This window comes from Apiospora hydei (genome assembly GCF_038363865.1).
Source record: "Apiospora hydei strain CBS 114990 chromosome Unknown utg000005l_segment0_segment0, whole genome shotgun sequence".
Lineage (NCBI taxonomy): Eukaryota > Fungi > Ascomycota > Sordariomycetes > Amphisphaeriales > Apiosporaceae > Apiospora > Apiospora hydei.
The window spans coordinates 1,819,459-1,832,951 of NW_027117364.1; the positions used below are offsets into that span (position 1 = coordinate 1,819,459).

Genomic DNA, 13,493 nt, shown 5'->3' on the forward strand with positions numbered 1-13,493 from the left:
CGAACCCCAACCGTGACCTTGAACCTCAATTCTGGGGCACCGGGAAAGGGAGCTCGAGCCACGAAACGACCCAAACCCCTGAGTATCATCAATCTGGCATCGGGCTCCTCTGCCTCAGGATTGGTTGCGCCCGTTGCTCACTTGCGCCTTCGTGTCTGCACCCTTATGCCCGAGAGCAAACAGTCGGTAGTAAAGTAGATAACATGGTAGGTTGTTCTGTCCATCTTTACATTTACATCCATCGTCGCATGCTGCATAAGTACGCGTGTACGGAGTACCGAGGTGAGGAACATATTAGAAACGGCGACATTTCAATGTTGTGATGATTGCTGGTTGGGGGTCGATGATGATCACCCCCACAATGATCGATGGATGGATGCTACACCTGCGGGCCGTAGGGAAGGAGCCGGGCCTAGGACCAGAACAGATGATCTAGGCCGAAAATTGGAAGGGACTCAAGGGGAGGGGAGTCTCAAGGGACAAGACAAGACGTCCGCCCTTGCGCTAGTGAGGTGACATCATCTGCCTCTTTTGTAACGGTGCGCGCCAAATCCTCCAATTGATGCCGCCATGCCAAAAACTGCATACGTCTGTCACGGTTCCCTTTTCGCACACCTCGGCCCAAACGAACACGCGGCTGGCTGTGCATTCTCTGCTTTCGGCCTGCTTGCTCTATTCCTGTTTCTGGCGGTGAGCACACCTCGCTTCCCACTAGCGAAACCAACTGCGTATATCCCGTGGTGCTAAGGGTCGCAATGACCCAGAGCGCGAGCAGATGCTTATCGGCTTGCTCTGTTAACCACATCTGCCGCCCGCTTCGAATCGCTGCTACCACGACCCGGTCTCTTCGGCCCTCTGCTGGTCAATGGTGCCCCACGCCTGCGCCGCACCGCGGTTACTCTACCTCTGATGATGGCGATCCTCGAATGAAAGAGTTAGGCAGGCGCATACAGGACGACTATGCCAATATCAGAGAAAACTATGGTGAGCCCCCAGCCCAGGATGCATGCTCATCATTGCCATTGCTGATCCAACCACGACGTAGCCACCCCAAAGCACCCCATTGTTCTGGCTCATGGACTGTTGGGCTTTGCCGAGCTAAAAGTAGCTGGGCCTTGGCTCCCGGCCGTCCAGTACTGGCGTGGCATATCGGAAGCTCTCAAGGCAAATGGCATCGAGGTCTTCGCCTCCGCTGTGCCACCTTCTGGCAGCATCGAGCGGAGGGCCGAGAAGCTAGCCCAGGGCATTGCCGAGGTGACCAAGGGCAAGAGCGTCAACATCATTGCCCACTCCATGGGTGGCTTAGACGCGCGCTACATGATCTCGAACCTACAACCCAAGGGCGTCGACGTCAAGTCGCTCGTCACCATTGCTTCCCCACACCACGGCAGTGCCTTTGCGGACTACCTGTTTGATGAAATCGGCCAGGAGCGTTTACCTAGTGTCTACAAACTCGTAGAGGGCGCAGGGTTCGAGACAGGTGCCTTCTCACAGTTGACGCAGAAGTACATGAGAGACAAGTTCAACCCAAAGACACCCGACGACCCAAGCGTGCGCTACTTCTCCTACGGCGCGATGGTGGAGCGGCTGCCATTCCTGAGCCCCTTCCGCCTATCTCATGATATTCTGGATAGGCTCGAAGGCCCAAATGATGGACTGGTCAGTGTCACCTCCAGTCAATGGGGGCAATACGAAGGCACTTTGGTCGGCGTCAGCCATTTGGATCTTATCAACTGGACGAATCGTCTCCGATGGATGATGCGCAAGCTTTGGGCAGGCAGGGATCCCAAGTGAGTTAACACGAACCCAAGGTGATTGAGCGAAATCAATTAATTGACACTACGTCTACAGCTTCAATGCCATTGCGTTCTATCTCGACATCGCAGATATGCTCGCGAAAGAAGGGCTTTGAATGGGCAGTAGTGGTTCCATCCAAAGTCGTCTAATACCTATGCATGCCGTCGTTTTTCGACAAACTGGATGGAGGAGGTGGCAATGGCGCCGCATTCGCATGGCCTGGCATCGACTATTCCCTGTCTACTCTCCCGAGGGTTACAAATTGCAGGGGGCCAAAAGTGCAACGAGCGTATTTCCGAAGCAGCTCTTAATCCAGCGGCCTGGGTAGTAGGAATTCGCCCTGCTGTGGTCTGGAACAATTGGATACTTAGCGATGCCGCTCCTTCAATAGGTAAGTTGTCAACTCCGCATACTCAAAAGGGTAATATTCGATTCGACTTCCTCTGTTCTTGTAGGAAGCGGTCTGTTGCCGAAGAAATTTTGGTCTCGATTCTACATATGGATGTATACTTGGAGATTGAAGATCGGCATCGACACCCTACCACGGTAGTACAGTGCACAGGCTTGCATTGTATCTCCTTCGAGGTTAGCAGGTGCAAATTGCTGGTGTTACCGAAGGAAACGAGGGGGAGTCGAAAGAACTGTATGCTCTACTCGCATGTACTTTATCACCCATCAAGCTGTAAAACAAATTTGAAAATAACATTCTGAATACAGCAAAGCTCGGCAGTGTTACCTGACCAAAAGCAAAGCATGTGCAAGTAGGTACATAATACAGCCCCATTGTGAATGGCAGACCCCAAAGTTCCGCGTCTCTCAGTTGGGCAGCTCAATTCTCCCTTCGCCATCGTCGCGGACGCATTTTCTCCCCATCATGAGGCCCTGGAAGACGCGGACCGCCTCCTCGTTCTGCCCGCGCACGTCGAACTGATTCGTAAACGCCGCCATCTCGGCGAAGAAGGCCTTCATCCGCACTGGGTCCTCGTGCATGCCGTCCTCGGCGTACGCGTAGACGCGGCCGAAGCGGCGCGCCAGGTCCACGACGGCTTGGGACCGCGGGCGGCGCACGGTGTCGTAGGCCTCGAACATCTTCTCGATCGCGGCCGCACCGCGGTCATGAAGGTCGGTAGTGGTGGTGATAGTGGCAGGGACGGAGGAGGTGGATGAAGAGCATGTGGTGGTGAACAAGGCATGCAGCACCGCCGCGTCCTCGAGCGCCTGCGCGGCCCCGTTACCCGCGAAGGGCAGCGAGGCGTGCGCGGCGTCGCCTAGCAGGCACACGCGGCTGCGGAAGTAGGTCGGGGCGTGGTCGTGGTCGGCCGCGGTCCAGGACGCGCTGGTGTCGGCGGCGACGAGGCGGACGATTTGCTGGGCTTCCTCGGTGTAGTCCGAGTACAGGCTCGGGTCCAGCTTCGGCTTCTCGGACTGCTGCGGGTCGTTTTCGTCTGGTGCTGCGGACGAGGTGAGGGCGCGGAGGACGTTGCCACGGACGGCGACGCCGGCGCTGAGCCGGGTGTTCTTGCTCAGCGGGATGCAGTTGATGTGGCCGCGCGGGCCCATCATGATGGGCACGTTGGTCGTCCACCTCGGGTTGATCTTCTGCCGCGCCTCTTCCGTCGAGACGAGCGTGCGATACACGACCCAGCCGTCGTGGTTCTTGGGCTCTGTAGCTGGGTGCTCGGCGCCTAGGAGATAGCGGCGCGTGACGCTGTGTATTCCGTCGGCGCCGATCAGGGCGTCCGCCTCGGCGGCCGTGCCGTCCTTGAACGACAGTTTGACCACCACGGCGCTATTGTCGGTCTCTTCTTCCGAGACCTCCACGAGCCGCTTCCCGAACTGGACCGTCCCCTCGGGCACGAGCTCCAAGAACCCCTGGACCAAATCCGCGCGCGCGATGGACTTGCGGCCCTTGGCGCGGCCCAGCTCGGCGACGGTGGTGCCGGCGTGGGGCCCCTGGGCCAGGATCACCGTCGTGGCCATCTCGGTGTCCTCCTCGGCGGCCATGGTGAGGGCCCGCTCGAAGTAGGCGCGCTGGAGCTCCGGGCCCAGCAGGGCCATGGCCTTGATGGCGTTGAGGTGCAGCGCGAGGCCCGCCCCGACGTCCTTGTACTCGGGCACCGCCTCGTAGACGGCGACGGCCAGCCGCTCGCCGCAGGACTTGGCCAGCGCCGCGGCGAGGGCGAGGCCCGCGATGCCGCCTCCCGCGATGGCCAGGCGGAACTTGGGCTGCTGCTGTTGTGTGGACGTCATCTTGCTGCTACTGTTGTTGTTGATGTTGTTGTCCGGTGGTGTTGCAGTACCGCAAGAAGTCATTATCTGTAAGAAAACCTAACACTACGATATGCGCTTCCAGCACATGATCTCGGTAGGATTTTTCTTCTTCTTTCCATCTTCTTTTCTTTTCAGTGTGGAATTCAAGGACAATGACGCAGTGGAAAACGGCAGACGGGGGACAACAGCACCGACGAGAAAAGGAGTGCACCAAGACATCGTCTTCGCCTCCCGACTCCTTCAAACTCAATACATTGCGCCTTGATACCGTGGGGGCGTCCGGGTTCCTGAGACAGACCGCATGGCTACTTCAGACCAAAGCGGTGTCCGACAAAGGCCCAAGGTTTCCCGTGGCGCGCTTCAGGTTACGAAAAGACAAACTCAAAGGAAATCCCTCCCAAGACTTCGGGTTCCATGCGCAGTCATCCACGGGCTGATGATTACTTGGCCCCTTGAAGGCTGTAATGCTGCCTTCCGTAAGTACATATATACACTCAACGCCGGGCACTCCTACAGGTGATGCTATACGAGCCTCGACAAAGATATCTGCATAACGAGCATAACGAGACGTAGAGGGCACTAATCCGTGTTACTGTCATTTTGCTTGACAGGAATGGACGACATAATGATTTGTGTTATTCCGCATTTGCGACCAATATGTATTGTGCTGCTATGCCAATCCTACAACTGCTTGGTTCAGCTTTTGACTACAAAATCCTAAATGCGGCTAGATGACCCGCCTGTTTTCGGCTTCTCGTGGGGGACATCGTCTTCTTCGTCGCTGTCATCACCAATGTCATAATGTCCCTTCTTTGCCCCCGCCTCTGTTGGTGTCTGAATATGGAGATCATCCAGCTCGCTTTCATCGAAATCGGCAGCTTCCACATCGCGATGTGATCTTTGGTTGCCGTTACTACGGAAGCTCTCTATGCCCGTACTACGAGCAAGACCGGACAGTCCCTCGTACCCTTGGGTTCGTCGGCGGCCCCGCCAGACGAAGAAGCCCCAAGCACCGGCAGCGACGATAACGATAACCAAGACGAGTTCACCGGACTTGTAGTAGGCAGTCCACTTGGCGTCTTCAACCTCCTTGTCTTTGGCGGCTTGGTCGGCCGTGTTGTTGCTTGCGCCACCGACAGTAGTGTCTGGCAATTTCGCCCCATCCAACGCGCTTTGCGAAGGAATTCCCCCGATGCTGCTAATGTTCACATCCATAAAACGGTCTAGCATGTCGCGCGAGCGACGAGCGTAGTCGAAAGGAACCATGTGTGAGGAGTTGTAGAACAAAACATATGTAAGGTTTCGCGCCTCCTGCCAGAAGCCGGCCTTTTCGCCCTCGAAAGTCCAGTCGCGTCGTGGGGCCCAGTTTCCGGGGGAGATTTCAAACCCCTTTCCTCCGTTCCATTCCATGTTGCTAATGAAAGCCTCAGTGCCAAGATGGTTGCAGATGAGATCTTCGGCCCCAGAGAATAGAAGGATTTCGATTTCCTTCAGCAAATCCGGAAAGAATGTAACTGATGGTTTCGAGTTCTTCACCCCGAACGCCGCGCCGACAGCGCCGTTGCACTCCTGCCATCCAGTGTTCAGTTTCTTATCGATATGCAGTGCAGCAGTCACGTCGTCCCTTCGGAGGTAAGGCGTGACGTTTTCCAAATCCGGAGGCCAGTTCATGCCGCAGCTTGGGTATGTGTCATCTAGGCGGACGTCGTACATGTTGACGCATCTTCCGTTCTTCTGCGTGAGGCGGAGGATGTCCTGCAAAACGCCCTCGCAATTCGGGTTGTCCACCTCTTTGCAAGTACTTCGACGACATCTCCCTCGAGCAGATACGGTAAGAATTCTCGAGCTGTTGGGAAATATCGGAGCCCTTCTTAACGAGGCCCTTTTCGTAGGCGTAAGTGAGATAAGCTTCGTACTGCTCAGGCGGCGACACCCATCCGTTTCCGATCAAGATACCCTTGAGGTTCCACGAATGCATATCGGTAGGGTTGTTGGGGCTGCCGACAATCTGGGGGCTTTTGTTTCGCTTCAGGATAGCGCGAGCAATGTAGGGGATGTGCTGACCAGCAAATGATTCTCCGGCAATATACAACTGCATTACTCCGTTAGCTATCGTTGGAAATGGGTATACCTGGGTCTCTTACATCGTCGTGTTCATATTGTGGAAATAGCTTGAACCATTTTTCTAGGAACGTGACAAATTGGTCGGCCATTTCGTCCAGCTCATGAAGGTAATTGTTGGTATCGACGAAACTGTATCCGGTGCCGACGGGATTGTCAACGAAAAGGAGGTTTGCGAATTCATGCCAGGAGCCGTTGTTGGGCACCAGAGTCTCCTTGTCCTTCGTCCTGAAGGGACCAATCTCCATCATTGCGCCATCTTCGGAGCTACAGCCAGGCCCGCCGTTTAGCCAGATGACGGTCCGTTGCCGGTCGGCGATATGCTGGTTCTCGAAATGCCAAAAGAAGAGGTTTCCGTTGTGTTCTGGGTTGACTTCGATGTGACTAGAGTCGCAAGAGTCAATATACGCGTTGCGACGGTGATGGAGGTGCCAAATGGGAAGATCTTACCCAGCATGCATCTTCACCAACGTGTCCTTGGGAGCGCCCGGCAACGAGTGGACAAAGTAATCGGCAGCCGTCTTCTCTGCGGTGGCCGTCAGGGCGCGCGATGTCAGGGCAAGCAGCCCGTAGGCGGCCAGCCGTATGGGGGAGGCAATTGAAGCCATGTCTGCTTAAGTGTCGCGTAAGAGCGACGGCGGAGTAGGGCGACTTCAATCCTCGAAAAGGGCAAAAGAGATGGCTGAACAAAGCAGTGGTTGAAAGATGGCCGCCAGATGAAAGGAAGCTGCAAGACGAAACTAAGCAACGAGCTGAAACTGGAAGGCAGGAAGGATGAAGTGGCCTTTCGAACTCGTGTCGGCCCCGATACGTCCGATGGATGGCGATGAATGGCCAAGTCCAGGGTAAGGGACGGTTGGCTCTCAAACACGGCCCCAATGCACTGTGGCTGACGAACGCGTATGGGGGAACAGGGGTCCGGTTTTAGGGGCCACCATCCGCTGTACCGGCTCGCGCTCCTTTCGATCATTGGAATATTCCAAGGTTCAATCAAACACCTGATCCAATGCTACTGCGATTATTGAGCTGCAAAAGGACTTTTTAAGTTCGCAAGAGCAATATTCGGATGCCGAAATTGAGACTGCGAATATCACCTATGAATTATACCGCGTACAGTTGAATTACATATGGCTCTCTTCATAGAAAAGGATAGGGAGAGTGAGGTAAGCGTACTGTTCACGCCGCCTGGGCAGCCTGCAGATACATGCACACTCTACCAAGGCCATCCATGGATCTCAGTGCACTGGGTAGGGAGGAGTCTGGGAGGAGCACTCTAAGTGGGACTCGAGCGGCGGGCAGTCAACCGTGAAGTCTAGGTCTATTTGCGTACATCATTCGGACTATTGATAGCTTTCAGCTGTCTTCGTCCGCTGCAGATCATTCATTGTAAGAGTGCTAGTGTTGGATAAACAGGCTGCTTGCTGCCTGTTTCAATGTCAGCAAGCATATGCCAACATGTGTATTCACATTTCTCTTCATAAAACATCTCAAATTGAGGCAGACCGTAGCCTAGCAGAAGATTGTGTGAGTCGAGAATTTTCCTGATGCAAGACATAATGTAATACAATTCAATTCTAGGAGGAAGGTACGAGGTCGGAGGACAAAGATGTCATAGTAAACCAGACCCACATCCGATTCCATTGCGCCTGCCTTTTGCTGCTTGCCTGTCTCCTGGTCTTTGATTGATGCCAGCCAACGTGGTCGGTCAAATGTCCATCTGCTTTTTCTTCTTCTTTTCTTCTGGTGCAGCCCGGGCCTTGAGCCTGAACGTTTCGGACGACGATGTTTGTAGTTCCGGGACGTTTCAAGGTGCTGTAAGCTGTTCATCAAACATCCAAACTCCACCAGGCAATGACACTTATCAACCAACATCTTCCCACGGACGGGGAAGAGAGATCCCACAGCACTTTGCGATGCAAAAAACAACAACAACATTGAATGAATGGTAGGTAGAATGCGCCACGGTTGGTCTTGATGGTGGCCTTGAACAAAAGCTGAGCACGCGAATCATGATCCTGGCCGTCAGCCGAGGCCGAATAATTGCTCTCTCAGTACAGCTCAAAGATTGGCTCTCCTGCGCAAAACCCGGTGCCACCGCGCATCCAGAGTCGCAATATTTTCGAGCAAACCGATGATGCCCAATTCCAGAAACGTACTAATTTGGAGCCACAGGCCTGCCCCCGGGAAGAGAATTCGCCTGTGTCGAAGTGCCAAGTCGGGACCGCTTGAAGGGCTAGCATGGCAGACTATTCACACATCAACTGCTGGCGGGTCAGTTGTATCAACTCCGCATCTTCACTTGAATCTCCCAAGGCCGTGGCAATCCATTGTGCTGTATCTTGTTTGTAGTTTCCTTGCAAAGGAGGTCTGCCGAGCAAGTGCCTAGTCTCACAACTGGTAATCCAGTGGCTTCGCGGCACTTCCAGGCAGGCGACACCACTTGACTTCCTAGCAGATACATCTGTCACCAACCAAGCAGAAGACAAACACAAGTTTCTGGCTTGCTTGTACGCTCCCAATTCGCCTATTGGACTTTGCGAGCCTTTGCGAGCGACAAAAAGCTGAAGGCAAACACCAAATCCTCGGACAAGGACGCCATGCAGCGACCGTATTAGACATTACCGGCATAACTCGTCATACCGCCAGCATCCATCGTCCACCCCTATCACCGAGGCGCTGATAATATTATGTTCATCATCGCATCGATTGCTCGATCCCCCTCATCCTCGGAGATCATGCCTAATTCCTGCAGGGTCGTCACAACATCACCAACCCAGTGTTGGCAGCCCCAGCTTGGATCCTCGTTGTTAACCACGACACCCTTGATTGTGTCGTGCAAAGTGGTTTCCACGGCTGAGCTGGTGGGCAAGGTCGCGACATGAATTTGGGAGCGGTAGTCAGGCCTCAATCGGGGAGCTGCCAGGTTCCACAACTCGCTTGCGCGGTATCTCCCTGCTTGGCCATCAAGTCGAAATGTGCTGTTCGTGTTGTTTTCATCATTCGCCACCACATAGAGATCTGTGACTCGTGCCGCAGGGGTGTCTTCAGGTTTTCCCTTGAAAATCAAGATCGAAAGCGTTTGTGAATGTTGTCGGGTTGACTTGGTCGCTACGTTGGCGCCATCATTCCCAGCCAGCGTTTCTTCCTTCCCTTGCTCGGCGCCAGAGTCCCTTGCTAATGCTGGGCTGCTCATTGGAGTCTAGCCGTGCAAAAGAAAGAGCCGCCTCCTGCGCGTGACCATAGGCCGGTTGTTTAGGCTTTCTGGGGCGTGGTGGTCCTGCTCAAGAGCCACAAGATGCCGCGCGCAACTTCGATGGTCCGGATGTGGGTGGGTGTACTTGTCTCAGAGGAAGTCAACTGCAGCCGCTGTGATGTTGATTTATTACGAAGATGCGCGGGTTTTCCCCCGATTCTCAGGCTCGGATTCGATGTTCTTGCGGCAGATTCGGAGGTCAAGGGGGCAAGAAAGTTGTGGTGTGCGTGGTTAGACGTGCGTGGACGACACCTTAACACACCCACTCGCACAGCTTGGCCCGGCGGCAGCGGGCTTGATATTGCTACACACTAAAGAGCCCGAAACCACCAAATGCAGCTCGCTCAAGTAATCATACCACCTATTCCTTTCCGATGCAAAACTAGGCGATCGCTTCTATAAATCAGGGGACCATGCATAAGATCGACAATCGTCTTAGCCTGCAATCGCTCCACCCCCTCGGTTCGGTTCCTTGTTCTCAGCACGGCTGTGGATTTGAGAATGATGCTACCCGCTTCTGGAAGCCCGTTAACAAGGCAGGCAGCCCAGCGAAAGAACAAGCAGGAAGGCACAGCTCCACGGTCGAGTTGGGGGAACGGCCACAGGTCGGCTGGTCTCTCCGGGAGGACCCTAGGCTGCTACATTGGTATGTAGGCTTCACACGGGTGATAGGGCGTGCCGTAGTGGAGGTTGACTTTTCTAGACGTCCGCATTTCATGCATGCATGGCCCACCCCACCGAACGGTCTAGACCCCTACATCACCTCAGATTGACGAGACAAACAACGGGCGAGAGACATCCAATCTGCCCAAATAGGATTACGGGCTCTCTTGCAATCTTCGTGTTCAACCCTTCCCCAAAGCAAGCCCACCACCGAGCCGCGGCGCGGACGTCTCGGTGCTATCGACACGTTTACTAGGACGGCTATCAGCCGGGGCTAGCTGGTTTCGAGCAGACCTGCTTTACTGTTGCAGTGCAGTGCAGTAGGCTGGAAATAGTAAGAGAAGCCTCCCCCTGTCTCCTCCCCTACTAGTACTCGAAATGTGCACCCATCCCCACGATGTGGAAACTCGGATGACTACAAGCTTATTTCATGAGTTGCAATCATGAACACCCATTGGCCATCGGACGTACGGCCATCCCTACACAGAATCTGTATTTGAAACAAAGCCCTACACGATCAACAATGCACCGTTGCTGTGGTGTGTGTGCTACAACGGGATTGCGACCATGCGGTTGATATAAGAGGTGTCAGCTCGACCTCCTGGCTGCAGCACTTAGTGCGGGCAGGCAACCACTACCACTGGGTGGAAGCAGTGCCCAAGTACAAGGCACTGTCGCTGCTGGCAGCTGGGGACCATCCTCAAGCAACCATCAGAACCCCATCGTTTGCGGCTCAAGGAACGACTGTCCTACGCCCGGCATCAAGGGCTACAATGGTGGCCTGCTAGTCTCTTCTCACCTTGGCGTCGTCCCGATTTCGCAGGCTAGAATCCCACTGGAAGAGCCAGGGCCAATCAGTGCCTGTCTGTGATTGACCAATATAGAAAATCCCGTATACATACAGTCCTGCCTTGCGGTATAGCACTGAATGTTCGGAGCAGAAGTATCTTCGAGACATATACTGGGGCGGTCGGCCCAGCTCTTGTCAGATGCATTGAAAAAGAGCGTGAGATAGATGCCCAATAGGACTCGCTCCATGCGTGATGCGAGCAAGCATCTCTGTGCCGACAGATCACCAACCCGCAGGTACACGGGTTGACTATGTATGCAGGGCTTCAAGGTAGGCTCAAAGGCATCGGGTCATACACACACATTGTTTCGCCCTTTGACTCACTCGCTCACAGGTAGTTGATTTATGATACACCAATGAGAAAACCCCGGGTGATCTCGCCAAGGCGAGAGCGGCTGAGCGGATCCGGAAGCCAACGCCACAGTATAAGCATGCGCTTCTTGGACAGCAAACAGACGACACGGGCATGTCAGCAAGCTCCCCCTGTTGAGTGAGTTGCATCCCTGATGTGTCGGTCAAGCCTCGTAAGCCGTGAAGATAAAACAACATCACCAACCTTGCAAAACTCACGGCATCCTCGGCAGATCTTCTTCCCTCTTCGTACACGCGAGATATGACTGACCGCCTCCGTGTCTCCAAGAGATATTTCTTATTGTGTCGTCCATCGGGTTCAGGCCTATCAGATTTCATGAGGCCTCTGTCGACACATCCAGCCTGCCTCCCTTCATACCTGAAGGTGCTTCGCGCCGCTCGCCCAAAGGCGCCACGGCCCCGACGATCACTTCTTGATGATCGGAGCAAGTCGTGCTGGGACATACGATTTAGGAAGCCGGCGTAAAAGGCATTTGCGTTGACAAACCATATGATACTACTTCTTACCAAGACAATGCCAACTCATCCCCGACTGCTTCAGACGCGTCTAGAACTCGGGGAGTGTTGCGACTTCGGCATGACCGCATTTTACTCCAACTCAGAAAACCCCGTAATTGCTGATCCCCGTCTCTCTCATCATGATCTGTTTATTTATTCCCAAAATACCGTAGATTCGCCGTTCAGCGTCGCGGCCTGTTGCCATTCGAACATATCCAGTAGACCAGAAGAAAGATCGCACATTCGAGATGATATCGTCTTCTTGGCCTCGGGCCGATGGCGAGATGGGAATTGCGCCTACCAGGGCCCGTACCCGATCCCTCGGCTCCTTGCTGACTCATTTAAGGGGGCTTGGGGAGGCTATAAAGCTATTATCAGCCAGTACAGGAATCCCGTCCTCCACTTTACCATAGCTGGGGCCTCGGAATGTCTACAAAGGCGGTCTTGGCTGCAGCTGAGGCATTAGTATTTCGGTGTGTTCGCATGGGTGCTGCCATCTAGTTGCGTGATTCCCAACGGTTGAGGATCCCTTCCCGAAGCCATCATCCCCGGCCCGTCTTCCTACAGTAGTCTTCAATATACAAACACATCGAACACACCGCGATTTCCAACTCGACTTCTGATGTGTACGACTCGGGCGATCAACCACCGACACCCAGCTGCGGATCTCGAGGTTCGGCTCGGGAGCCTATCAGATTCTCTCCGTCCTCGGCAGGTGCATGTCTCAATGGAGAATTAATAATCCACGAAAGTATCTTGCATATGATCACCGATCTTGCCTGGCCAGTCATATCCTCCTGAACGGCCAAGTCCCGTCCTATCTAACGGAAGAGGTTTCATGGCAAGGTGAATTCCTCCTCGCACCCGAACTTCCCTCCCTCCCGTTCGGAGCCGCACAAAGGTCCAGCAGTGTCACTCGACCCCCTTTCTTTGCTTACTAGCCCGCTATCCCGTCGACAGCTAGCCTCTCTTCTCTCCTTGTTATTTTGCTCCAATCCCCGAACAAACCGCCACCCGAGACCGAGGCCGCCCGAACGGGCTTACTCCGCTAGTCCTGTCATGCAAGGAAGGGCCACTACTGCCTGCAGAAAAAAAAGAAAGAAAGAACAAACAAGCCGCAACCAGCTAAGAGGCGGGAACGAAAGCGATCGTCTTATCTATTCACTTGTCTCAGATCTCAAGACGAAGAGGAAGAAGAAAAAGAAGGGCACCCAACTGACTACCAGCGATAACGAAACGTGTATACACCAAACCCTGAAACTTCCACGGGAGCCCCCTATGGTGACATATGAACGATGCCACTACCTGCCGCCCATGAGACATTCCCATCTGGTGACTTGGGCTCAACCCGCACTTGTGACAACTCTGCTAATGATCGCCGCCCAAGCCCAAGGGGCCCAACGAACTAGGTCAAGCCGAATACCGAGGTCGTAGTTAATGTGATGTCTACTGCCCTTGACAAGGATAATGCCACTCCAAGGGGGTGGCGCGGGCAGCAGCAGCAGCTATGGGTAGAACTATCTTCTATTATGCTATTTCAGTTTTTTCTTTTCATTTTTTGTTTTGTTTTTTGAATGCTGTATCCTGCCGGAAAATATCATTTAACGTTAAGAAACACGGGCCACGGTCTGTCGACGACCGCTCAAACACATATTAACGAGGAAGAAT

At 54.1% G+C, this 13,493-nt stretch overlaps 4 protein-coding genes across 4 annotated transcripts; 1 reads left to right on the forward strand and 3 right to left on the reverse strand.

Annotated features, from left to right (window-relative positions):
• Positions 1–755: 755 nt before the first annotated feature.
• On the forward strand, positions 756–1,912 carry PG997_006048 (lipase; the record flags this gene model as incomplete). The annotated part of the gene is made up of 3 exons (XM_066810363.1): positions 756–984; positions 1,046–1,790; positions 1,852–1,912. 3 exons carry the CDS (start codon positions 756–758, stop codon positions 1,910–1,912), a joined length of 1,035 nt encoding a protein of 344 aa, XP_066669286.1.
• Positions 1,913–2,613: 701 nt separating this feature from the next.
• PG997_006049 (uncharacterized protein) lies at positions 2,614–4,047 on the reverse strand (the record flags this gene model as incomplete). The annotated part of the gene is made up of 1 exon (XM_066810364.1): positions 2,614–4,047. The coding sequence occupies one exon, from the start codon at positions 4,045–4,047 to the stop codon at positions 2,614–2,616; it is 1,434 nt and encodes a 477-aa protein (XP_066669287.1).
• A 738-nt stretch (positions 4,048–4,785) lies between these two features.
• On the reverse strand, positions 4,786–6,797 carry PG997_006050 (serine carboxypeptidase; the record flags this gene model as incomplete). Its single annotated transcript, XM_066810365.1, has 4 exons — positions 4,786–5,762; positions 5,833–6,160; positions 6,213–6,573; positions 6,640–6,797. The coding sequence occupies 4 exons, from the start codon at positions 6,795–6,797 to the stop codon at positions 4,786–4,788; spliced, it is 1,824 nt and encodes a 607-aa protein (XP_066669288.1).
• A 2,057-nt stretch (positions 6,798–8,854) lies between these two features.
• On the reverse strand, positions 8,855–9,382 carry PG997_006051 (uncharacterized protein; the record flags this gene model as incomplete). Its single annotated transcript, XM_066810366.1, has 1 exon — positions 8,855–9,382. One exon carries the CDS (start codon positions 9,380–9,382, stop codon positions 8,855–8,857), a length of 528 nt encoding a protein of 175 aa, XP_066669289.1.
• Between the last annotated feature and the right edge of the window lie 4,111 nt (positions 9,383–13,493).